This window comes from Myiozetetes cayanensis, unplaced genomic scaffold (genome assembly GCF_022539395.1).
Source record: "Myiozetetes cayanensis isolate MyiCay16 unplaced genomic scaffold, myiCay2020 scf5-8, whole genome shotgun sequence".
Lineage (NCBI taxonomy): Eukaryota > Metazoa > Chordata > Aves > Passeriformes > Tyrannidae > Myiozetetes > Myiozetetes cayanensis.
The window spans coordinates 109958369-109986072 of NW_026087742.1; the positions used below are offsets into that span (position 1 = coordinate 109958369).

At 37.8% G+C, this 27704-nt stretch overlaps 3 protein-coding genes across 10 annotated transcripts in view; 2 read left to right on the forward strand and 1 right to left on the reverse strand.

The window, feature by feature from the left end:
• Positions 1 to 27704, reverse strand: part of CASK (calcium/calmodulin dependent serine protein kinase) — a 198630-nt gene that overhangs the window by 82121 nt on the left and 88805 nt on the right. For all 8 annotated transcript variants that reach the window (XM_050331457.1, XM_050331456.1, XM_050331455.1 and 5 more), the window contains exons 4-6: positions 26185 to 26262; positions 24910 to 24982; positions 3345 to 3447 (exon numbers count right to left, since the gene is read on the reverse strand). In XM_050331457.1, the coding sequence (XP_050187414.1) occupies positions 3345 to 3447; positions 24910 to 24982; positions 26185 to 26262 (254 nt within the window). The remainder of the gene's footprint in view (positions 1 to 3344; positions 3448 to 24909; positions 24983 to 26184; positions 26263 to 27704) is intronic.
• Positions 5101 to 10022, forward strand: GPR34 (G protein-coupled receptor 34). Its single transcript, XM_050331463.1, has 2 exons — positions 5101 to 5200; positions 7041 to 10022. The coding sequence occupies exon 2, from the start codon at positions 7059 to 7061 to the stop codon at positions 8187 to 8189; it is 1131 nt and encodes a 376-aa protein (XP_050187420.1). The 5' UTR covers positions 5101 to 5200; positions 7041 to 7058; the 3' UTR covers positions 8190 to 10022.
• Positions 19035 to 20078, forward strand: GPR82 (G protein-coupled receptor 82). Its single transcript, XM_050331465.1, has one exon. The coding sequence runs from the start codon at positions 19035 to 19037 to the stop codon at positions 20076 to 20078; it is 1044 nt and encodes a 347-aa protein (XP_050187422.1).

Genomic DNA, 27704 nt, shown 5'->3' on the forward strand with positions numbered 1-27704 from the left:
GTACCTGTGACATTTTGCTGCTAAAGATACAAAGTGAAAGGTAGTTTACTATCCACAGGTAAGGTTTGTATAGAACCTTGTATGTCTTAGTTCTATACAGTTATCTTTTCTCTGCCCTAGTTGAAACCAAGAGAACTTAAGTAGTGTAAGCGGAGGAAATAGCGCTTGTGAACTCAATGGGTTTTGTTCCTTCAGACTTTTGTGCCATATATGAGCTAAAAATCCCAAGACCTGACATCTAAGATATTTGATATGAGATTAATCTTATGTCACACTGATTTAAGAAAATATTGTGGCAGTTCATACCATGTTCTGCAAGAAAAATTGTCCAAGGAAGAAGACAGAGATCATAATGTGAGATTGCTCTATTAAATCACTGACTTCCCTGAGGTTCCACTACTCTAGCTGCATCATAACCAGAAACACAGACTGTTTCCTGTCTATGTGCTGTTCCATGAAAGAGTTCCCTTATAAATCATGATGATCTCTAACTACTGTGTATACTGCAAGAATTCCGTATCAAACTACCTGCTTTGATGCTTCAGGTGAAGCACCTAGCACAGCTTTCCACTTCTGATCATAAGAAGTGCAAGAACAGACCTTCAGAGATTGGCAGCTCATGAAAACAATTTCCTGTAGCACAGGCTTCTTATTCACAGCATTGCAGCTTATGGGCAAACAGAGTGGAACAAAGAGTATTTCCTCACATTTTCCGTTCTGGCCTTATGAAAAAGGAGTTGTGGCTATGTCCTTTTTTTTTTTGGTACTTATTTAATAATAATTAAACTTTGATAAAAATAAACTCAACTGGGGTTGTTAGCTGATAAAATACAGTAATGATCCTAAAATCTGTTCCATAGACATTTCCATTAATGACATCTTAGTGTGATGTCATAGCTTGTTGTCATGAGCTCCCTTATACTTTTGTTAAATAACCATCTACCTGCTTGAAAGAACATAATAGTTACAATCCTTCTCAACCACACCAGTCTATCTTTGGACTTACATCAAAAGATTGGGATTTATCTACCTTTAATACCCAGGGCTGAGTTTAACTTTACTACAGAAATCCTTCCCCTCACCCCCAACAATTTAAGCCCACTGGAAAAAAGATGTCTTTTGTTAAGTTAAAAAAAATCTGCAGTCCCAAACAAAGCAAAAGCCGTGTGCTTGAAGGATGGCTTCAAAGATGGTGAGGGAGAAAATTCCCTTCAATTTGTTCTCCTGGGGCTACCCAGAATCTGGCCTGGCCAGGCACAGGTGTGTCAATGTACCAAGGCAAGAAAACAGCACAAATGAAGCACAGGAGGTTTTAGGTCAGCAAAAGAACCTTAGTGCCATAATCACTTTTATTTAATAGAGAATCTCTTTTCTGGTGTGTGAACTGCCAAATACAGGAATTGCCATGCCAAAAGGGGAATAACTGATTATGTTAAGCTGAATCAATGTTTGTCACTAAAAATTAGAAAAGCAATGTGAAAGTGGATAGGTTGGTTATGATGCTGCCCAAACTTCTCTATATGGAGAGTTCCTATTTCACTTCTGAGACAATTGAGAAAAAAGAAGTGTTAGTTACTATTACGACAAAACTTTTCCACAGGGCACATTGATAACATTCTTAGAGAAATGTGTAGTCCAACGTTGTTTTGTAAGAAATGTATAGCCCAGTTCAGTCAGTCAGTATTGTTAACTTTCCTATAACAAATATGAGTGATATTGTAAACTTGAAGCCTGTGCTCTGTAGGAGACTGCCTAGTAATCTGCCCACAGGTAGGATTGTGGAGGGAAAAGAACTGCCAGATAACAGATGTAGTATAAAGACTGGAATGGAGGTGAGAAGAAAGAGAGAAAGAGTCTGTTAAGGAGAAAACTTGAAACAAGCAAAAGAACTGAGACCTTCCATGGTATATAAATGAAGAGGAATTACTCTGTATATCCCTGAAAGCGAGTGAAAGTTGAAGCTGAAAGTAAGAAGGGCTAAAGAAAGACTGCAAATTGGAAATGACAGTTGAGAGAGGGGGAAAAAGGTGTGTAAAGGCAGACCAATATATCATAAGTTGAGATGGAAGAGGCAAAAGATACAGAGAAAAACAGGGGAAAAATGCAGTAATCTTTTTACAAAGTGGAACTTCATGTTTCTTGCAAGACAACTATCTCACTACCTCCAGAAGAGTAACTGAAACAGAAGAAATGGACAAAGTTGCTCAGTGAGAACATAAAGAAGAAAAATGAGAGGATCTTAAACAAAAGTGTTGAAACTATCACTTAAAAAAGCAGCGGCTGAGGTACAGATAATTTGAGTAACATAACAAAAGTAAAGAAAGGAGTGACCTTTTTATTAAAGAAACAACAGTAGCTTAACTGAATGGGTATTTTCTTTGAAAAGATTCTGTAAGTAATTAGATACTTGGATATTTCCAGGGTATCAGAGACATCTGGAAGGGAATTGAAGCTGTTGGTATGTTTATATTGGTTTTACTTTTTTTTTTAAAAAAAGCATATAAAAGCCAAATTGACACAGAACTTTAAGTAACTGGATTAGGAAATCTGAGTTTTTGAAGAAGTACAATACTGATAGGAAGTCACTCATTTTCAAGAAAAAATATTAAAACTAACAAAATTTTTTTTGTTGTGGTCTCCTACTCTGGCAATGAAAGCATCAGAAAACTGATTGGGTCTTCATCTGTGCAGGCTGATTAAAGCATAACCCTATTGTCTGGAACAATATGGAAGGCAGCTAGAGGAAATAAAATCCACAGAAAACAAAACACACTTAGTCAAAAAATATACATACGTCTCAAGATATTGATGTCTTATGCAATAATTACAATGAAATATTAAAACACAGAAAAGAGTCACACGTGTAAACTAGTAAGATTTTCCTATTAAACAGCTGCAGCATTCTGACAGGAATTGCCTAGGAAACATAGGGGAACACTGATGATGCTGCACTAAGTCCTTACTCAACTGCTTTGACAGACGTTTCAACCCTGACAGCATTTTTATTTGCTTTGCTTTATCAGGCACGGAAGAATCAAGCCAAAGATTGTATTAAAGTGGAAAATTCTTTGTTTTTTTTTTTTTTTCCAGCTTTCTTATGATCAAACCAGGTAAGCCTGTGTTGAGTAACATTTAGAGGGACTGAACACTCAGTACCCAAATGCACAACAACGTTACATTCTACCAGCAGTTTAGCTAAACTGTGTGCATTTACAATGCTAACAGAGTTTTCAGTGACAGGTTATTTTTGAGCTCTTGTTTCGCAGGCCAGGCTGTGTCAGAAGAACAGAACTCTGCAGTACAACATGCATAACACTAAATAACTTGGAAGGAAAGTTTCTTACCTCCAGCAACTAGCCCAGACTCTCCTAATTGAATTGCTACCCCAAAGCCACCAAGCTTTACCGGGGCTGAATTCTCTTTTGAGGCAAGCAGTACACAGTGTGGCTGAAAAGAAAAAAATCCAGACAAATTATTATACCGTTTGAGAAATACAATTTGTATTTTAGAACTTATTTTCATAAATTTGCAAACAGAAGCCAGAAGTTTGTGTTGTTTGTTTGTTTTTTTAAATCATGTTTTGATTTCAGATTTTTTTTTTTCCTCTCTGCCATAAACTCCACTTTCTGCATTGGTTTCCTTTCTCTTGTCCCAGGCACAGCAAAATCCTTCCAAGAATTACAGACCTTGGGAGGAAGAAAAAGTGAAATCACACTAAAGTGGAGATAAAAATTCATGCCTATAATTTCTTACCTGGTATTACTTGTTCTTTTTACCTTCCCCCTTAAGCCTTACACTGTTTCAATTCTCCAGCAGAAATATCCTGACTATGATAGACTTTGTGGGATTTTATCCTTCACAGAGAACAGAAACCACTATTTTGAGCCTTAATCACAGAATTCAGTGATCACTTCTCAAATGCAGGAAAGAAAAGGAACATCCCTATGATGTTTCTAATAAATACTCTAGTGAAGGATGTTGTTTAGGTTTCTAAACTGGGTTCCAGGCACAGTCACCCATACCTTTGTTTTTCCACAAATAAGAGTGAGGTGTAAAGTATAAAAATGAAATAATATTATACAACAATCTGGATAGATACTGGCTGGTGTAGGAGGAAGCAACATAAATAAAGAATCTATCAGAACACAGTTAATACATGGATCAAAACTACTGCATTTAATATAGAACAACTTCCTACATTTACTTAAAGCCTCTCTTTTAAATAAATAAATACCATAGTCTTTAAAAGGAAGAATGTCATATTTGTATACAACTTCCTCAGAATATGTTACTGCTTAAATTACAAAACTAGGAATTCAGTGCACAGGAGGTATGAGACTTTCAATCTGACTACCTGTAAAGTCATCATCTGTAACCACCCACGTCTTCTTTTAAAAAAGTTTCAATTGCATGAAAACAAACACCTTTGAGACAATGCTCTTGAGATCTTCATTAAATTTAGGCTTCCCTATGCCAGGTCTTCTAGAAGCCAGTTTTAAATGTCCAGTTTATCAACATAATTTTCAATTCCTTACACTCTATTTAAAACAGTATTACCAGGTGGTATTATTGCTGCGTATTGTATTTCACTTCTGCCTTATTGAAATGCTTAAGCTGCACATTCTGGGCACTTTAACAATCTCTCATTGCATGTCATTTTCAGTGAAAAAGATCAACCTCAAATTTCCAGCTCCAGGCAAGGAGCAAGGTAGATGGGAGAACTGCACCAACAGAAGCAAAATGTACCATTTCACTGGGGTGTTGATCTATCTTTACCCTACACTTGAAAAAGTGACACTGCTTCCGTGGCAGTGCTGAGACAGCAGGCTATACCAACATCATTATCACCCAAAAAGCCACCGACAGGGCTCACCAGACACAAAGTTCCTGAGAAAAACATTAAGATCTCCAATTCAGAGTGAAACTCTGAGAGAATTTTATTATAGCACCTCTCCCAGCAAAGCCCAGATAAACCAAATTTTGCCAGTTAAAAATGTCTTTAAAAAAAAAAAAAACCAAACCAAAACCCACCCTACTTGCAACACCAGTTAAACTTCCCCTTGTTGCCAATTGTACCGTGTCAGCTGATGCTCACCACTTTCATAGAGAAGCTTTCTAATAAGAGGACCTGCATGTTACTCCTCCCTGCCTTCACCAGCGGTTTTGAAGATCAGCAGAAGTCCTTGTTAACACATAAATGGTAAGTGGCTTCTTTTGTACTTAAGCTGCAGCAAAACAAATTTCTACTGAAGTTTCTCTTAACTGCAAAGGTGCCACTGACCCTCAAGCCCTTTCTTAAGTATAGCTACGTTTGAACGTGCTGCTTGCTTATGGGTGACACAACTCATGAGGGTGAAAAGTTATGTTTCCAATGCATCTGCAGTGTAATCAATGCTTCTCTCTTTCTTGTTGATCTAAACTCATCACTGCTTATGCAAATCATGATGTCAAGCATTTTTACAGGAAAGCAACAAACAAGAAATCATAGCAGCAGAGAGGCTTCAAGATGTATTTGAAAGCATTCATGTTTCAAAATCGGCCTTTTAAAATAACGTCTTGCCCTGATAATATCAAATGGCAAATATGAAAACAGCTGGTTTTGAAACTGCTAAAATACTCTACAAGTTTAATGCAATTGCATGGGCAGACAACATGGGATGTTAAAATAGTTTAGACTGTCCTCTCAGTCGTTCAGATCCTGTATGCACATTAGATCTTCCTAAGAATTTTACCTGAAGTGTTGCCATTTTTTCACTGCTGTAGCTGTATTTACTTAAACATAAATTTGCATTTTTTAAGATCTAGCATGCAAATTGCATAACCTAGACATAGACTTAGCCTAAAACCTATTTTCAGGTTATGTATATAGCAGCGTTGTGGGTTTGGTTTGTTTTTTTTTTTAAACAGTTGCCAGACAACAAAGTTCAGCGAACCAAAACCACTTCTGAAATTTTTGTGAGATTAGGGGAAAAAAACCTTTCCTCTCTAAGAAATAAAATTCTAAAGAAACTTTTAAATGGAATCTTTTGTTGCTATGACGAATAAGTTGAAAAAAAAAAAAAGTTGTATCATTACAAATCAGTCTTAACCATCTCTTGAAACGGCTTAGTGTCATTCTGTTCTAACCACACGCTTTTTTAGTTTTCCTTCCTTGGTCAAAACTGACTTTTATCTTCCAGATTGTACCTTCCTGGTCAGCAATAAGCTTATTGAAATTAAAAACTTTGAAATGAAAACAAGGAAAACAAAGAAAAAAATGAAGATTTGAAAATAATCTGTTATTCCATTAATGTAATTCCCAGCTAATACTGGTTTATTTGTGTAATATTGATTTGTGAACAGTCAAGGAAAGGAAAAAACCACTTAAATTTATATGAAGATATAGACAGTTAAAGACAAGTTACTGTAATAGTACTGGCTCACAGTGTTATAACAGATTACATAGCCAAAGAAATATTAATTCACAACTGCTTTTCTAATTGAAAACTGCTGACTTGCATCTGAGAGATCCTGGTACTTATTTAAAACTAATACCAGCGAGTTTAGACTTGTTTTAATACATTTCTATGTACTTTGTATCGACACCGAGAATGCTTCACTTAGCTATGCTTTACCTGTCCTTGCATCTTAAAAAGTTTTCTTAGAAAGACTAATCCTAAAAACTAAATTTAAAAAAACCTATTTGTACTTACAGCTAAAACAAAAACAACAAAAAAAGATTTCTTGAGTTTGCAGCAAAACTTAATAGTTGATTATTAAAACAAGACAGTAATAAAGATGCAATTACAACACCAGTTATCTGTTTTGAGTACTCCATATCCTCTGTTCTTGCCTACAGATTATTCTAAACTTACATATATAATGATATCTGGCTGCAAGTCCTTCTACTCAGCTACAGCAGCACTTTGGCATATTTACTTCCTTTAGTTACTGCCTTTTATGTTTACATCACATTAGACTGTATGCAATGAAGCAAACAGACATAAGAAGATCTAATGGAGATCTAATGCTCAAAATTTCTTTTTTTCTTTACACAACAGCTAAAAAAACCCTCATAAATGATGGCTGCAGCTTCAGCTGATTCACTGACACACAAAAACTTCTGGAGCAACCAAACCAACATGGCCATAAATGCCTCAGAAATTCAAAACAGTGACAGTTGTCCCTTAGACAACAACTCACTGTCACTCACTTTGATAGTTTTTTATTCTATAATTTTTGTTGTTGGATTGGCTGGAAATATTACAGCCCTGTTTGCCTTCCTGTGCATTCATCAGAAAAGGAATTCTATCCAAGTTTATTTGCTAAATGTGGCTGTTGCAGACCTTCTGCTGATCTTCTGTCTTCCCTTCCGAATATTCCATCACGCTAACAAAAATATTTGGATGTTTGGACGGATTTTATGCAAGATTGTAGGAACTCTGTTTTACATGAACATGTATATCAGCATAGTACTGTTGGGACTAATTAGTCTAGATCGTTATATAAAAATAACTAAGTCTGTGAAGCGTCCTAAAATGTTAACTCCGACACGAAGTATTCAGATTTGTTGTGTCGTGTGGGCAATCGCACTATCAGGGTTCACAGTAGTAGTTGCACCATCTTTCTTTAAGAGTGAGGACAGCAATTCTACTCTGTGCTTTCATTACCGAAGTAAACAGAAAGCGAAGACAGAAGCTATCTTAAATTACATCACGGTACTAATTTTTTGGATAGTTTTTTTCCTCTTGATCCTTTCGTACCTCAAAATCGGCAAGAGCCTCCTGAAAATTTCGAGGAGAAGATCAAATTTTCCCAACGCAGGAAAATACACCAAGACAGCAAGAAATTCCTTCATTGTACTCATCATTTTCACTGTCTGTTTTGTTCCTTATCACATCTTCCGGTTCGCCTACATTACATCACAGTTACAAAACCCCTCCTGTTATTGGAAGCAGATCATTCACAAATGCAACGAGGTGATGCTCATATTTTCATCATTTAACAGCTGCCTAGACCCAGTCATGTATTTCCTGATGTCCAGAAGCATCCGTAAGGCTGTATTCCAACTCATTTGCAGAAAAATTCATGGAGATTCAAGCCTAAACACGGAAAGCACTTCAGACATAAAACTTGGACAATATACACAGGAGAGATTATCTACTCTCACTCCCCACTCAAGTTATTCAAGGAAGAAGTTTGTGGTTTGACTGTTTAAATGAATGGATTTCTCTATGATGTCGCTCCAGGACATCAGTTGCAGATCACGAAATGCTCAACTCTACGGCTACTAATCCTGCCTCTTTCTTCCTGGTCAAAAAATGAGAAGTCTTGCTTCTGGTTGTGAAAACGAGAAGTTACTTTTCAGAAGTATTTAGCTCTTGTTTATCCATGAAAACAAATTAGGAAGTTCTGGGATATCCTCTGTTGGACTAAACTAGAACACTAACTCTGTAAGGAGATTTCCACGAAGGTGTTCAGACCTGTGTAAGGAATCCTGTATATATACATTAATATTAGTAACTTGTGTATGTAAATAATAGATGAATTTTGCAAAAAGTAAATTGTATTCCTATCTGAAAGATCTATATAAACCATTACAGATTTTATACAACTCTCTGTTTTAATAGGTTTCAAAGAGAGCAGTATTTCAACTACGTTTATAAGTGTATTTTTTTGGAAGAAAGTATTTTAGAATTTAGCAGCATATGTGGCTTGAAAATGAGGTGAAGAATACAACAGCCATTAATTCAGTTAGAATTACAGAAGATACACTTAGTTTTATTAAACAGTAAAATTAAAATATTCAAGCCTCCTAAACCCCTTACTATATTTTCAACAGTTTAATGAGTGTCAAGGTCAAACACCTAAGGAAAAGCAAGCAATGCTTTCAGAAAATCAGAATTAATGAAGGAGAGATGACATGGAGGTATTTCCAATTACCTAAGATTTCCTTCAAACTCTGACACATTTGGTGGCTGCAGCTACACAAAGTAGTCCAGCACGGCACATAAACTCACAGAACTGAGCACAAAGGGCAGCCTGGCTCAGTCACTGTTCTACTTACAGATTTCCAAAGCCACAGGTTTCAGCTGCATGCTTGTGATTAAAATAATCTTGGTAACTGCTGATGCTGCGTGAACAGCGATGTAACAGCAGTGCCCCACAGATACAGCTGTACTCTCAGATTAAAACTGAACAGGCTTATGCATTTAGGCACAAACAAATCCCAAAGTGCAACATTTTTTACAAAACAGAGAGCTGAAGGTGGGGTTGTCTGGCCCAAAGATGACTAAAGCAGCAGTTATACCACGAACTGTTAAATGTCTGGTGTAACAGGACAGAAAGGTGAACGAAATACAGACTAGACATTAAGCTACCATAAAATAAGGGTTTATTACCTTGACACTTAAAAGCAATATTGCTCAAGAAAGCAGGTGTAAAGAAGTTGGTTTTAATGTGACTACCAGTAACTTCTCTAATGGATCATGTGACTTCTAATGTCAAATCTGTGCTCAAATGTGGATTTTTACTAATTCATTTACAATATTCTGGTTTTACAGAAGTTATTCATAATACTCTTACTGAACAAACTAAATATAGGACTTCATTTGTGCTAGATATAAACTTGATTTAATTTTGATATGATTTAACATAATTTAGATTTGGTGAAACCGAGCATAAACATGTTAAACCAATTACAATAATTAGCTAGTCTATTTTGTTTTCATTTTTTAAAATGAAAAATTGCAGGGTTTCCTAATATTCAAAAGAAAGATTCCTATAAACATGTAATTTCATAAAGGTACAATGGTAACTGCATTTTTTCTTAAGCACTTCAGCATACAATGAAGGCATTTGTACAATAATTTCTGACTGATTCTCACAATAATGTGTTTCATGGTCTTTTATCTATCATCTTGTCATCCTATGATATGCATGCTTCTCTTGGTTCTCTGTACAGTGCAATTCTCCTCTGCAGCACTGCAGTTGTACATATTTACATCAACTTTGGTAAGTCTAGAAGAGTTTATAAACCATAATTTCACAAGATTTATATATTATCTCATCATTCTTTGTCTACAGTTATTCTGTGAGCAGTTGATCGGTGACTCTGATCAGCAGGCTGGGGTGAGGGTGTGGGCTGGGGAACACAGAACAGGACACACACAAATGACAGGGTGCAACTTGAACAAAATATGAATTCTAAAATTATTTTGAACAAAGCGTTCAATTTAAACCAAAATTTTCAATTACAAGGACTGCAACTCATGGACACAGCACCACTGCAAAACCAGACTTGGGTATCTCCAGAAGACCAAGTAACAGTACAGGGTTTTGATGCTGCAAATCCAGGCTGCATTAAATAAATCAACTCTACAGCTCAGAAATGGGAATTGGGAAGGGAGCAGGTATGGCACAGAAGAGGGAAACAGTTATGACTTTATGAACTTGATAGAGTAGCAGTTAGAACAAAGAAACAACCCCAAAAAGCAACCAGACAAGTGAAAACCTTTTGGATTTCCGTAACTATATAAATCAGTGCTTCAAGATGTTAAAGGCCAGATGTATCAGCTGGCTCAGAAAGGGATCTGAAACTAGACTGCACTGTCACATAGGAAGCAATTACTACTGACCAAAAAACAAAAGCAGGTATCTTTACTGTCTTTAAAAAATATTTAATCCTTATGTGTTTTTTTTTCTGCAATCAATTTTAACAAAGGTTGGCTTTGCAAAGCAATATTACTTAAGAGCAAATGGTCCTGAAACAACTTGGGAGATGTGCTCAAAGTTACACCGTGACATGCCAAATGACCATATAATCAGTCACTTTAATAGTGAATTATCAGGGCCAACTACAGCAATTACCTGAGTCTTCAGGTGAATTTCAATATGAAAATAATTTTATTTCTTCTTCTTTTTTTTTATTAAAACCTAACTCAATGCACACCAGATAACCTGCACGAAACCTCGTTTTCCTCTTTCTTGAAATCTCCAACACATCCTTGAATTTTATTTGGTGTACCAGAATGTCACCTCTGTTTTTAGTATGCAAATATGGGTGCATATTCTTTATTAGCATAGTATTTGTCAGAAAACGTATATAAGGTACATATGCTGCCTAGCTACTTATTTACCTTTCAGACTTGACATATACATTAAGAGCTACATTGTGTTACACACATTCCTTAAAATAAATGGAAAACATAAGCAAAGAAACTACACTGTTTACCAGACACAAGTTTATAACTTGAATCATAAATGTGTTAGAGTGTCCCTGGCTTGAGTAAACAGCTGTGCTGGTTTTGGCTGGGGTAGAGATAGATTTGGCTGGGATAGATTTCTTCACAGTAGCTGGTACTGGCTGTGGTCTGGCTTTGTGATCAAAACAGTGTTAATAACACAGGGATGTTTTAGCTATTGCTAAGCAGCACTTGCACAACATCAAGGACTTCTCTGCCTCTCAGAACAGCCACCAGAGAGGAGACTGGGGGTGCACAAGGGGCTGGGAGAGGACACTGCTGGGACAGCTGAGCCCTACTGACCACAGAGATATCCCAGAGCACACAGTGTCAGGCTCAGCAGTAAAAGCCAAGCTGGAAGTTTGCCAGGGCTGCCATTTCTCAGGAATTCGCTGGGCATTGGTCAGCTGGGTGTGAGCAACTGGGGTTACCTTCTATCACTTGTTTTTCTTGGTTTATTGTACATATACATTTTTTTTTAAACTTATTAAACTCTTTTTATCACATGAGTTTTCTCACTTTTACCCTACCAGTTCCCCCTCCCAGCCCAGGGGAGGGAAAGCAAGTGAGTATGTGCATGAGGTTTAGGTGCCTACCGGGATGAAACCACAGCAACCCTCTTTGGCACCCAACACGGGGGTTTAAAGGGCTTGAGATAAGGGCAGATGTGACCAGAGCGCATCAGAAGGAGAGGAGGGAGCACCAGAAGGGGTGGTCTGTTCTGCAGCAGAGCAGCCACAAGAACAAGGTGGGGTGAAGAGGCAAAAATCACAAACAAGTTTTCACACCTTCACCCTTCTGATTCTCTTCCCCATCCCAGTGAGGGGGAGTGAGCGAGCGGCTGCGTGGGGCTTACCTGTCTAGCAGGGTGAAACCACAACTTCAAGTTTCACTTTCACACTGAAATTAACGGTAATTACGGTTTTAACCTGCAAAATGGTGTTTCTCATGAGGACATACAATTATCAACTATTTTGATAGCACGACAAAGGAAAATTTAAATGAATTACTTCCCTCACAACATCAGTCAATGAAACCAATAAAGAGGAGTTCACATATGGAAGCTTTAGTTTAATGCTCTCTGACAGCACATACAGAACCAGGACAGGCAGGAGGGATATGTGTTGTACAAAGTGCACAGAGAAAAAGAAACATTGATTATGTTCCACCAATCCAAAATGTATTTTCTGTAGCACTGCAGACCTTCTGCCAGCATTTTTTCCATTCCTTATACAAAATCCCAACTACTGAGGGCTCTGTGGAATCCAAGAGAACTGAGAAGGTGCTTAAAAGCTGTCACACTGTTCACTGATTGTAGAGTGGATTGGTAGGAAAACTCTGTGAAGAGAAGTTGTTCAACAGACATTGTGAGAGTTGAGTCATTTTGTGAGGGAAGTACATCAATCAAATGTTTCCATGCTGTTTTATCAAAATAATTGATTTGTCTGCCCTCATGAAAACTGGGCTTAAGGGATGAAGCTGGAAAAAGCCTTAACATTCAAACTGCACAGTTAGAGTGGGAAATGCAGAAATAAGAACATCAGTGGCAGAGAAATGAATAATTTTCTACTGTCATACTGTAAAGTGAGAAACAAAATGAGGAGTAAATGGTAAGCCTTGGTTCCTTTAAGTTTGTATTAAGTGAGTAGTACACCTCTGCACCTACATATAGCAAGGCCAACTTCTTCACAGAACTCTCAAACCACAGATATAAGTGACTGTGCTTTAAAATAAAAAATATACTTGCTATTTCTTACACAAAAATTCTCATTAGGTAAAGATGAAAACACAAACCCAGTCAGTAACAGATTAAAACTGAAGAAAAGACAGGATCATTTTTGTCAGAAGGTACAGAAGTGTTCTTTATCATCAAGGAGTGACTTTTGCAGCTGTGCTGGTTGGTTTTAGCTTAAACCGCGGTAGCAGCCAACAGAAGCTACCTTTAAAGTATCAGTTTTGCTTTTACTGCCATGTTTTAGATTTTTATTTTTGCTTTATTACTTTTGCATTTTCACAGAAGCTTAAGAAGAACCTGGAAAAGCCAAAAACTCTTACACAGAAATATATTTAGCTCGAAAAACCATAAAGTATAGTATGGTGCAGAAAAAACAGAGAAAGCTTCCTATTTGATTGTGATGATCAACACAGTTTTCATGTTAAAAACCAATTTCTGAAGTTAGCAGTAAAAGTCCTCATAAGCAATACACAGTGCTTTTTTAGAAGCAAATATAGTTGTAAAGACCTCTGGGAGATGTACAATGAAAGTAACATTAAAGACACGAAGTATAAAAATGTTGAAAGATTATTTTTATTAGTACTGTCATCCTCAAGCTAAATTTTCCACACTAAAAGACAGTGCTTGGCTTGTGTTTTGTCTGTCCAGGTAAAACAATTACCTGGAGCCTGTGAAACACTTGACTCCGCATATTGTATGACAACTGAGGAATTGAAACTGTGAGTGCAATATATCCCCATTTCTGTATCCTTAAAGATGCCACAGAGCTGCACTGCACACACTCACAATTCAGCAAACAACGTGGGAACTTTCATTTGAGGTCTGTTTTGCTGAACCACAAGGGAAGTTTTAAAACTGGTGAAAATAAAACACCAGTAAACACAAACAGAGACCTATCTTCAATCTGCTGAATATTTTTATCTTCACTGATTCAGCATAATGCTCAGCTCGAGCAGATTTAAACACGAGCTTAGATGATTTTGCTTTGATAAGCACTTCTTACAGTATTAAATACATACACTGACTATAGAGAAAATCCTCATTAAATCATGACAGCAAAGGTGCTGTGCACACACTGGGCCACCCCTGCATGGAAAGCTGACAAGCAGTCAGAGGGGAGTCATGGTGCTCTACAACTCTCCTGATAAAAGTGTCCAACTGGAAATGCTTATTGTGCAGTGCATCTGTCTTAAAGAGTTTATGCAGTCAAAAATACCTTTCAATTTCAATGTTTAAGATAAAAAAAAAAAAAGCCCCATCAAAACTAAGCATCAAAAGTCAAAGTCCTAGGCAAACTACTTGGTAAATGTTTTTTCTGGAAAGAAGGCACGGATTGGACTTGTATAGCAGCCAATACACCTTAAGAGACTTATATTGGTATTAAATACAACACAGTAGATCTTGGGCCTTCCACAGTACAGGAGCCAGGACTGCTACAGAGACCAGAAGTAAACAAGCTGCTGCCTCCTTCCATCCCACAAGGAGCAACTGCTGCCAACATGTTCCATACTCGGCTGTACAGCAGGAACAGTTCCAGTTCTCCATTTGGTTTGTGACAGGCACAAGGAGATCTGAGGCTGATTGGGCTGCCTTTCATGATCTCAAGAAGACAGAGGGGATAGGGAGTGGCCCTCCAGCCTCAAAATACATCCCTCTGTCATACATAATTATAACATGTAACATGATAGGTTTGGGTTATAAATGGCCAACTGAAATGCCTTTCACAGAATGGGGTCACATTGGAAGGGACCACAGTGGGTCTCATCTAGTCCAACCTCCCTGCTCAAGCAGGGTCATGCCAGAGCATATGGCACAGGATTGTGTCCAGATGGGTCTGGAATATCTCCCATTAGGAAATATTCCAGTGAGGGAGACTCCACAGCCTCTCTGGGCAATCTGTTCCAGCGCTCAGTCACTGCACAGGAAAGAAGTTCTTCCTCATGTTCAGGTGGAACTTCCTGGGCATCGATTTCTGCCCATTGCCTCTTGTTCTGTTGCTGGGCTGAGCCTGGTCCGTCCTCTGACAGCTCCCTTCAGATACTTGTGTACATTGATGGATTCCCTCTCAGTCATGTCTTCTCAATCCTGAACAGGCCCAGCTCCCTCAGCCTTTCCTCATTACTGAGGTGCTCCAGTCCCTCAATCATCTTTGTCACCCTCCACTGGACCTGCTCCAGGAGCTCCATGTCTCCTCTTGTCCTGAGGAGCCCAGAAATGGACACAGCACTCCAGGTGATCCTCATCAGGGCTGAATAGAGGGACAGGATCATCTCCCTGACCTGCTGGCAATGCTCTTCCTAATGGATCCCATTAGCCTTCTTGGTCCCCAGGACACACTGCTGGCTCATGGACAGCTTGTTCTCCACCAGGTCCCCAGGTCCTTCCCCACAGAGCTGCTTCCCAGCAGGTCAGCCCTCAGCCTGTCCTGGTGCCTGGGGTTATTCCCCCCCAGGTGCAGGGCCCTGCACTTGCCTTTGTTGACTTTCAGACAGTTCCTCTCTGCCCATCTCTCCAGCCTGTTGAGGTCCTTCTGAAGGGCTGCACAGCCTTCTGGGGTATCAGCCACTCCTCCAGCTTTGTGTCATCAATGAACTTGCTGAGGAGGCACCTCCACCTTCATCCATCATTGCTGAGTAAGTTAAACAGTCCTGGGCCCAGTATTGAACCTTGGGGGACACCACCAGTGACAGACCTCCAACTACACCCTGTGCTTGAGTACAAACCCTCTGGGATCTGCTGTTCTGCCAGTTCTCAATCCATCTCACTGTCCACACTTCCTCAGTTTGCCTGTGAGGATGTTGTGACAATGTCAAAGCCTTGCTGAAACTGAAGAATTTCACCCCTGAGAATTTCCTGGGTTTGGTGTTTTTAGGGCCAGAAAGTAAGTTTTCTACATATAATGACAAAATGCAACATATGCTTCCTACTGGCATATAAAATCCAGTAACATGCATAAATTAAGAGCTATCATGGTTTGAGAGTAAAGAAAATATAAATAATTGATGTGAATGACGCACATGAAGACAATTATGAAGAACTTAAGAGTGAATCAGTATAAAAGAAGTATTTGTACCATTTGAGTATCTTCAAATATGTTTCAGACAAAATACATCTTTCAGAAGTTAGGTGAATGGAAATAGTCCACTAAAAGAAAAAGGAAGGTGCTTACTACAGCTTAGAACCAACTGCTACTGTATTTCTGGGATAGGTATTTCTTTTTTAACTTATCCCATTCCTTTGCTACTGATCTCAGTAATCCATTCCAAAATGAGGTCTGATAAATTATAATTCACTGTAATAATCTACTGTCATATAATAAATATATATACAAAAAAGTAGCATTAGCTCTTCCTACAGCATAAGTTATTGTCATTGAATTATAATTATTACAGGTAACAGTCAATAACCAACCAAATAATGATAATAACAGCAACAATTAAAAAACCCCTGCTAATTGGAATGGTTCACACCACTCATAGCAAAATTTCAGGATATGCACTCTTGTATCTAAACCTCAATGGAACATCACAATAACAAGGCCTTCTAAGACTACATAAGAGACTATTAAACATTTAAGAAATACAAGACCCTTTCTGTTAGAGTACATTTTAATATAACCATACATTCAAACATGGAAAAAACCCCACAAGGTATAATTAAATCTAACAAGAACAAGAATTAAAAGTACATGCAAACTAATTACAGCATTACAACCTAATTACTAATACTCCACAGCAAGTAAATTTAATTGTAAATGAGTTTAGCTATGCATTCTAAATAGGAAGCCAGCATACACATCCATCATTTTAGTAAAAAAATTAATGAGACTGAACAATAAAATTGATAAAAGATCACGGAAGTGAATTCTTACAGTGTATGTTTCAACATAAAGCAAAACTAGCAAAACAAGAACCTTACAGTATAAAAAACTTCTGCAATTTTGGTATCTCTTCTGTTCTCATAAGGAATTTATTTATAGCTGTTGAAAAGCTATATAACCACAGAGGTATCAGAGAGAAGAAAACCCACAGGTCTCAACTTTTGCAGAACTAAACAGAGTTTGACTGATTTGTGATCAAACCTATCATCCTGTGGAGGAGGAAAATTGTCCTGTGCATACTTCTGGATGATTTAAAACACTGCATTTCTTGGACAACGAGTCCGTTTTCCTTGACAGATGCCTAGGATGCATCAGCTGAAAACTGCTTCCCCACAGTCCATCTCCTGACTAGACAGGAGAGATGTGCTCATTTGGTCACTCATGTGGACAAACATCGACACGCTAATATTGCACAGGAGCTTCAGGAACAGACAGTCAGCTTTGAGGTAGCTGTTGGAGCTGAGAAACTGTTAAATGTCATTGAAAAGACAAGTTTTCACACACAAAATAGCAACTTCTTTTTTTTTTTTTTTTGTTCACACTGGAAAGTGGGCAGTCCTAAAGGGAACCCCTCCACCCCCAAAAAAGAGGAAAGCACTATATAAGGATTGCAAGATGTTTCTCTGCCATACCTACAAGACCCCAAAGGACTGCTACAATCCCTCTTCCATACTACCTCTTTTTTTTTAAATTTCCCTAATGGAGCTGATCCTGACCTAATTTCAAAGTTTTTTTGTACAGACAGTATTGTCTTGTCTGTACTTTAAATGCCCAGCTGCTTTCTGACATTGTGAAAGAAAAGTGGACACTCTGAAAACCTTCTCAGAGAGATATTGCTCCTAACTGTACATTCCAGATTCAAGTGTCACCGTTTCCATTGCAGCAGTGGAGACAGAACGGCCACCAGACAGAAATATTTCCTCTCTGCAAAGGAAGGTGTCTGCAGCTTGCACAGGTAAGCTTAAAATTACTACTTTGTTTTACCTGACAAAATTTGGTCACTGATATAGAAATTATCATTAGACTTTTAAATGAGTAGATTCAACAACTGCCTTGTGAATTTAACTCATCATAATAAAAGAATTCAATACATTTTGGTTCAACAAGACAGGAACTCAGTGCACACTAAACTGCAACAGCTATGAAAGTTAATTTTTTAATTTAAGTTTAATTTGCAAGATGTCAAATACTGCTTATAGCAGAGTTTTAAAACTTAGTATCTGGGCTTTTTATCATACCTACATGGAATCCTCTTTAGCATCTGAGTTCATTTGAGCATCTGAGTTCATTTGCTTACAGCTCTCTAAAAAAATTATTATCTGTCTGTAAATTTGAAATCTCTTAATTTGTTCCATATGATTTTACATGAAACAAAAGCTAACTAGGATACACTGCACTGAAAGGTATGTATGCATACAACAGTAAAAGCTCTCCAGTACAGGTTAGTAAGCTGAAATACCAGTTTTTATACATAGTCATTATACAGAGCTTTGATTTCTTATTTTCAGTTTGACAACTGAGAAAAGATTGAAAACTGATCTTGGAAAAAATAAATATATTGCAGTTTTCAATTAGTGTTTTTATATGTTTACAAATATAGACTGAGTTGCAAAATGAATATCTAATATTGGAGCTTTGATAAAGTAACATTAGATAGAGACATGAGCACAAAATAAATGCATTTAGTCAGATTCCTTCATCGTACTGAGCCTAATTTGTACTTAAATGGAGGTACTGGACGCTCATCTGCATTTCTGCAATCAAAGTAATACTTTGCATTTAATTTGCTTATTTACACTTTCACTGGTTTTAAATGGTTTCCAAATTAGGTTACAAATGTTCCAGCAGGCTAAGAAATAGACCAAGATTGCAGAAGTTACTGCCAGACCCCAGCCTGAACCTTCAGTTCCTAATTTATTTTGTTAGATTCTATGCACATAAAATATTAGGACTTTAGCATCAACCAACTTTTCTTCACAAAATCTCAGTGGAAGAGAACACCCAAACTGTCATCTCATGCATATTCAAGACGGTAACAGCATCAAACAGCTGTTAGGAACACCGACAAACAGGGGAGAAACAGAAACAGCTGAGGTATGAGCAAGAAATAAAACACACGTTAAATGAACATTACAGAAGAATAATTTTTTTGATTGTTTTTCAGCTCTGACCATTCATTCAAGATATACTGGCATAAATGAACAATTCAACATGTTTCCTTCAGCCATCTTTAGCTACCACTGTAGCTCTACCTGTCATCTACTCCTGCCTATTCCCTGCTGGAAGCTTTGGAAACATTCTCGCAGCCTGGATATTTTCAAGGAAAGCGCCCACGAGGAGAACACAATACATTTACCTGGCAAACCTGGTGACTGCAAATCTGTGTGTGTGCAGCACAATGCCCTTCCTGGCTGCCTACTTTGCAGGGGGGAAGCGCTGGAGCCACGAGTCCGTGGAGTGCAGGATAGCACATCGCCTCGGGACGCTGGTCATGCACGTCTGCATGTACGTGACCATCGTCATCCTGTGCTCCATTGCTCTGAGCCAGCATGCAACGCTGAAGAAGAGCAGTGACACACAGTACTCCCAGGCAGTGAGTGAAAACTTCTCCAGACGTTTGCTCCAAGCGTTCCGTAAGCCAAAATTCGCCAAGTGTTTGTGCGTCGCTATATGGCTCACTGTGCTCTGCATAACAGTAACAGCTATAACATACGATGTCCAGGCAAGCGGCTCCAAAGACTTTCCCAGCTGCTACAACATCCAGGTAGAAGCTGGTGAATTTACTGCAATGATTGCAGGTTCTTTTGCCACTGCGTGTTTTTTTGTGTCTTTTATGACAGTTTTGTGGTCATACTATTCTCTTACCAGGCATCTGAATGACATACAAAGAAATACCTGTATCGGGGAAAAACATCTAATTTACAGTAAAGTGAAGAGAAACATTCTTGTCATCCAGATGATATTAACTGTCTGCTTTCTTCCATATCATATTTTTAGGCCCATTTTTTACATACTGCTTAGACATAATGACTGCCCAAGGTTAAACTATTTAGTGGAAATTAAAAATTTCCTTACTTGTCTTGCTGCTGCTAAAAGCAGTTTAGATCCAGTTATAACCCTTCTGTTAGATAAAACATTTAAGAAAAGTCTTTATGACCTGTTTACAAAATCCACACCAGAACACCAAAAACGCGACATTGATATTTCCACTGAAATGGGAAGGAATATGGAAAGATTTTAGTAGTCTATAACTATCAATAAAATGATTTTAACTACCTATGACCATGCTTTAATATGAAGTGGTAAATATTTAAATAAAATAATAACATATTGTATTTTTTCAAGTCATCTTGCTTGCTACATCAATATTAGCCATAATAAATTCAATGTGTATATCCAAATGAATCCAAGCAATCTGCACAGTGAACTGTGTAATACCTATCCACTCATGAAATGCAAAAAGATATCTTATGTTTCACCTATGGGAAGTGTTTTTACCTAAAAAAAAATCAAGGAAGAGGGCAGAAACTAGGCTGAAGTTGAGGACCCAGTTCTTGCTCATCATCAAAAAAATCCCCAAGTTTTGGACACAGGTTTCCTTTACAATAAAGGCCTGAACAAAGCACAGACACTTTCCCTGGAATGGCTGAACCACAACTGTGCAACACAACTGATGGCCAGGTAACTGCAGCAAGACTGAATGGAGCAGTGTGAGTCCTCCAGGCGCTCAGTGCCACTGATGTCACTGGTTTTAGATCAACAGCTGCAAGTCTGGGTGAGCAAATATGTTCACTGCCAAAGTGCCCTCATAATTTGTGCAGGTACAAACTCAGAACCCAAAACTTCTGTCCTTCCTTAAATACATTTTATAGGGAATGTAACTGCAGTTGGTAGGATTCCTCAGCACAGAGGCTGACTGCAGTTGTTTCTCTTAACACAGTTTTTGATTGCAGCATAGGCTGAAATCATTCTTTCTCCAACTCTTTTATACACTGTGATAGACTCTTAGCAAGATCTCAGCCCAACATTTCTACATAGTGTCCAAAAATTATACATGCCTTGCTTTTTTCCTATGTAGTCTGTTCAAGATTATGTCTCCTTTAAATTTTTTTATTTGCATCAAACTTCTTCTTGTTTTAAATGCTGGAAAAGCTTTTGTGCAGTACAGGCAATTTGAGAAACTACAAATTGAGTACTACATCCATCTAGCATTGGGCAGAATAGTTCATGGAGGAAAAATCCCAGAAAATTTGAAAGGCATGAGGGAGAGAGAAAAATACTACAGCATAACACAGCTGATGTGGTAAACTTCTTGCATTGCTTAGACATCCTGGTGCCAAATCAGAAGTTAGAAGGTGACTTATCAATTGCATAATAATTAAAAAAACAACAACTCATTTCCATGAACACAAAATCCTAAGGTAAATATGCACAGCACACAGTTTGAAAAGCAGCCTGAAGACTGCAAGTGCCTGCCTACTTTTTGGTTAACCCGTTCCAATGTGCTGCGTGGGCAGCCAGCTCATCGATCGGAAGACACACGTTTTCTACTGTCTGGGCAAATGACTGAAATACATAAACCTACTGACCAGAAAGCATTAAATATTGAGATCTAAGAAGGCCAAGCAGCGTAAATATAATTCTCAGCAAAACTGCTTCTGATCACCCAGTAAACAGCTAAAGGTACACTAGGAAAAGGGCTGGACAAAACAGAGGGACTCTGAGATAGGAAGCAGAGGACTAGACATAAACAGGAAGAAAAGTGCATTGCCTGAATAAACACTGAGAAGAAGTACTGAAAGCCTTATTCTCTCAACTTCTGCATGGAACGAGGAAGAGCTCCTCAGAAAAAACATGGCCAGGTAGGACACTTCAGTTCCACCCCTGTTAGTGATTTTGCAGTCTTAATAACTTTTTAACAGTTTAATATGTAACAAAATCCTCCTCACCAAGCAGTTGCTACTGGATCTCAAGGATCTAATAACTTCTTAAAAATACAGAAGAAGCACCAGTTATTACTGAATGCTCTCAGAAAGCAGAAAAGAAGTTTCAGAACAAAGTGAAAAGAGTAGAAGGAAAGCAACACACAACAGATTTCTTGTTTTGGATATTCAAAGACTGGAAAGAGAAGATGGTCTTACAGAATAGCTTCTATTCTGATAATTTTTAATGTAATTGAATACAGAGTTATAAACACACAAATATATGCACACTAATTTCACTCATTTCCCAGATAGCCTAAAAGCAGAAGTGTAAGAGTATTAAACTCTGGCAAAATCTGAAGTGCTGAACTACAGCCAGTGAAAGGCAATGAAAGACAGAAGTGGTAACTGAGCAGACTCTCAGAATTCATATGGTTAATTAAGTTCTGTACAGTGCAAAAATCAACATGCAAATCTATGCACAGATCAAGACTCAAGTCACCTGGACCAACCCAGATTTGTGTATGTCACACAGCCCAGTGCATAAGGCTTAGTCCTGGAAAAAGGTTTTTATTCCCACTCACGAGAATATTGAACTGAATCTTAACAGCAAAGAAGGCAGACTTCATGTATTTTGCTTAAGCACTTTCATCTATTCAGATGACCACGTTGTAAACAAGCATTCACACCTACCAAGACAACCTATAGGAAAAATTGTGGATGTCTGCATTTCCCTGACAAGCTTGCCCCAACTTCAGTTGCACACCAATCAATTTGCTAATCAGAAACACACACAAACACTCAAACTGTGTGGAAATCATAGAACCAAGCTGGAGTATTTGGAATTAATTAAGGAGAAAATCCCAGCAACTAAAGCTCTTGATGTGATTAAACTACTCCTGTATCAGTTTTATTACAAGGTATATTTATAAAAATAATTTTTGCAACTGTGGAAAACGGTACATAAACATCACAATATAGGTTAACAGAAGATTGCAAAACCTCTTGATGTTTCACTGATAAAAACCATTCCATTGCAGTTACTGCAAAAAATGGACAAATGAGACTCAAACCAGAGGAAGAGTTTTACAGGAAGAGACAAGCATCTCATTTCAGATCAACATTACTCCCATTTCCCTTCTGTTGTTCTCTTACATAAATATTATTCTGTTTACAAACTGCTCTGCAATAACATTCTGTATTGGAAAAAAAACTCCCTTTCAATGCTGCTACTTTTGGTAGCCATCATTTGGGTATTTCTGACACAGCAAGGTGACTACAGGTCATCTTGTGAAAGCTTTATGTTTTAATTCTGTCATCAGAGGTGAATCTAAAGCATATGGGAGTTTGCCACAGGCTGCCCAGTGCTCCAGAAGCTTTTGGTACATCTTGTCATTTGGAGAAGTCAGGCTCTTCCAAATCAGTCAGGAGCCAAAAGACCACAAAAGTGGCTAAAAGCCACCTAATCCTTACATGGGCTATAACGTGCAAATTTTCCTGTGCATCAGATGGTGATCAAATATTCTGCAGTTCAAAATAACACTCACAGAAAAGCTTAAAAGGTAAAAGAAAAAAATGTAGTATGACTTTATCAACCTTACAGATTTTATAAATGCACTTCATTCGGGTAATTTGGAAACTGGTCATTTAGCCTACTTCCTTTCAAAACACTGCCTACAGTGACATCTAGAGCTGGGATACTGCACTTAGCTTAATGTGTTCTACACCCAAACCCTGTAGTTGTGCACTGCTTTTGCCAACATGAAACACTGTTGGTTTACACTGCTTTAGACTGACACGTTAAACATTTTTTTCTAACCCATGTAATCGAACAGCATTATTTCTAAGGATGGTATTTCAAAAAACCCTGTGATTCTGGGGTTTTCAGGGACTGGACAAGCTCTACAATAAATTCCCACTTTACACACAGTGAAATGGGTCTCCCACAGAGGCCCTTGAAACTGAAATTTGTTTTCGTTTAAGTATATTGTCCAACAAAACCAAGAGGAGCTTTCAGAAAGACACAGCAACACAAAGATGATGTTCATTCAGAAATTCTTATGTGCTACCAAAAATGAACAATTAAAAGAATTCAAAGCCTTCATGACAGAACATGATGAGACATTCTACCATGTTGTGAGGCCATCCTTAGGATTTGACATAAGAAATTACTTTTAAAATACCAAACTTTAAAAAACTAAAAAGCCTATTATGCAATAATTTTCATGACTTATTAAATGAAAATCATCAGCCCAGTGTCTGTACTCTCTTCCCTCACAACACCTGGAAGAGTTTGAATCTTCTCTTACCCACTGAAGTCCAAGATTCACTTCTCAAACTGCACCATCAGAGCTTGTTAAGAATTTTCATTACTTCCAATAGTGTTTGGCTCACTTTGGATAAAACCAAACTCTCAGAGAAGTGGGACTAACTATTTTAGGGAATGACATTAACAAAGAAATTGTATACTCGAATTGAAGACTGTCAAACCCATTTCAGTTAAAACTCCCAATTACTTACATTAAAATACTTTGGGATGAACTACTTCCATAAATATTGACAGAAATAGTACAAAATTCAACAGATCAAAAAGAGAGTGTACATAGGCTGTTGTCAAACACTGCATTTCTCCTCACAAACTTGTTTATATTAGAGAAGTTTTCATAATAATGTTTAAGACTGCCTGCAAAAAGTAGATAATGCTACCAATATTGTAGCATTTAAGCATGTGCATCTCTCTGAAATCTTAGCGTGGATGAGGACTGTCATTATACTGTCAAATTGATGCCCTTGAACTACCAATTCCAGTTTAATTTATGCAATTAATTTATATACACATTTTCCTAACAAGAAAAAAAAAATGCAAGCAGATTTCATTTGAATATTCAAAAACTAGAAATTAAACTGACTTTCAAAGCAAGTTGTAATCAAATGCACGTGTAATCTGTGAGTACAGACCTCCTAAATGTTCTATATTGATGAAATTAGAGATGGGCTTTAATCTTATATGTGACAATAAAAGTAAAGACTTGCTCAGCAAATAAAGATTCCTAGATTCTAGAGCTTCTCCTTTCCTCAGTATTACAAAAATTGAAATTAAGTAGTTTACACTATTGTGGTGAAGAACAAAGAGTAATTAAACCCTCTTACCTTCACATCCCTGTGAATTATATTATTATCATGACAGTAACGTAGAGCTTCCAATATCTGCCTCATGTAATGACTGAAAAAAACAAACACGTTATGCATGACAAACCTGCAGAATAAAGTACTACAAACATGTAAAAAACTAAGTTTTAAGAGTCTAACTATACAAAACTAATCAACTTAACCTCCAATATACAGGGTTTTACAGAATGAAGTTTGTGTTCATAATGGCAAATAATACAGGCTAAAGTTTGAGAATTATTCTGACTGGAGCCAAGAAAAATTAGAAAAGAAAAATTTGTATTTTTGTAAGGTTTCAAATGATCAATAGTTCTGCTTCAAGTGACAAGGAAGTCAGGACTGTCCATTTTTTAAATAACACAACACAGACAGGAAATAAGTGCCTGATCTGTCTGGAAAAGTATCGGAACAAGATCTTGGCTTTCTTGGTGCAGATTGGAGATTGACTTCTTTCCCCGCTATGTCCAAAGGATGCCCTAAGAGATCACTGACCACAGTAGAGTCAAGAAAGCCAAAAGCATCCTGTGCTGCATCAGACAGAGCATTACTGTGGGCTCAGGGAGGCAACCCTTGTCCTCTCGGGGCTCCAGATGGTTAAAGGGAAGGTTCTTCTCTAGGAACATAACTATGCACTGCAATCAAGTTTCTCAGGGAGGCTGTGGAATCTCCATCCTTGAAAGTATTTTAGAACCCACTGGACAAAGCCTCGAGCCACATGCTGACCCTGCCTTGAGCAGGAGGTTGACATAAAGACCTCTTGCTGTCCCTTCCAACCTGGTTTCTACAGTGCTAAAAAATGGAGGCAAGTAAAAAATAATCTCATGGGTTTTGAGGTCAACAACCATCCCACTACGACACTGGCTTTTATTATCCTTCTGCAGTTTTATAGACTCTCTCATACTGTTTCAAAAGTTGAAGTGGCCATAAATAAAGTGATACATAAGCCAGGGGAAAAAAACCCCACAAAGACAACTTCATCTAGCAAGACCAGTAAAATTCACACCTGTCAGCCAAGGCACCTAATGCCATCCAGCATGAGAGATCCAAAAAAAGGCACAGACAGACAATTAAGTATTGGATGTGAAATATTGTTTTACTCAATAGTCTCATTCAAATATACAACTGGTAAATGACACAATGCTAATTATTGTAATAAACATCCAGGATGTGGAAAAAGGATTACTTATAGTAGTCCAACTTTTAGCTAACAGACTGTACAACTTATCCTGTGGGATTAATTAAAATTATAATACATACCTGGCTACAGCCTCGCTGTAGACAAATCCAGCATCTGCTCTCTTCACAATTTCAAAGCACAGGTCTGCTCCATCCATACTGCAGGTGAAAAGAGGGAAAAATGCTTAAGATGGATAACTATAATCAACTACATAAAAATGCTCCAAATGATCTATTTGCTCCATTTACAAAAACCTTACATAAAATACTCTGGACACATGGACAGTGCATCACTACCTAAAATAGCATTTAATAGGTAATCTAACAGAAAATGATTTGCCACAGGTTAATCATTTTGTGTCCCTGAAGTCATATAACAATTCTCTCAAAACACTGGCAATACCAAACATTTCTTTCATTGCTAAACTGCTCATTGAGCAAGGTGTGCAAGACAGCAGGAAGTCAATGCCCTGTACAAGAAGGTTCTGCAAGTTAACAGTCAATGCCTGATATTTGGTTAAGTGTGTTCGTATAAGAATTACCAGTGCAATTCCACAATAATGACTGTAGTAATAAAAAAATCTTACTCAAATTGAATTTCAAATGAATACTTTAAGAAATACTTTAGAAATGTAGTGCAGTCTTTCCAGTTGGCATTTTCTCACAAGGATAATTATGCAGTCAAGATGAGATTTTTCACCTCGCAGCCTCACCAAAGTCACCTGAGAACAGTGACAGCCCACATAATGTATCAGTAGCTCTTGATACCTTTTTCCTCTTCTCCCTAATTGTCTGTAGTCTTTCTGATCACCTAACTTCCCACAATAAGTCTTATTACACTTCAGATGTAGGTATATTCATAGATCTTAGGCTGAAATTAGGCTGCCATTTCTCTAAAACTAAAGCAGTGTGGAGTGGTAGAACTGCCCTCCTTTTCCCTCTCCTGTAAAAGTGACCTAAGGCTGATTGATATCTAGAAATTGTCACAGCTTGAAGGGGCAAGGAGAGAGTAACAAGATTAAACAGGAACAATAAAAATCACATAATTCAGGTTTAACGAGGCACTTCCAAAAATATCGATTGTAACATGTCATTTTCAGCCTTCACACCTTTTCTTTCTCCTCTCCATAAAGACTCAAGGGGAAAAAAAAAAGGGAGAATTTGCAAGGTGTCCAGAAAGCCAACATTACCAGGCTGTTTCGTTAAGTCAACCAGAATGTCAGCATCAATCACTTTTGCTGTGTTACATACCTGCAGTAATAAGCTTCTCAGGGAGTCACAAGTCATGTGCAGAAGCTTTAATTCCCAAATAAATGCAAAAGGTATCCCCATACAAAATACACTATCATGTGGATAGAGCACTGACAACTGTGAGAGGGACTGGTGACCAAAAGAAATGCACATTGAGAAGTGCAAAGAAACCCATATTGCCAAACCATGAATGCTCTTCACTGCACCAATATATTCCCTGGGTAGGTTTTTTTTTTCCCAGTGTTTTTCTACAGCTTGTCTGTGTACAGGGCTAAACACCACTCAGAGAATCTACTGTGCTGCACTGCACGTGGCCCTGTACAGCAGCCATGGGGTCAGGCTCAATGAGA

What these genes read in the sequence shown, in the direction of transcription:
- GPR82 (XM_050331465.1), top strand. Translation starts at nt 19,035, where the DNA reads ATGAACAATTCAACATGTTTCCTTCAGCCATCTTTAGCTACCACTGTA.
- GPR34 (XM_050331463.1), top strand. Translation starts at nt 7,059, where the DNA reads ATGATGGCTGCAGCTTCAGCTGATTCACTGACACACAAAAACTTCTGG.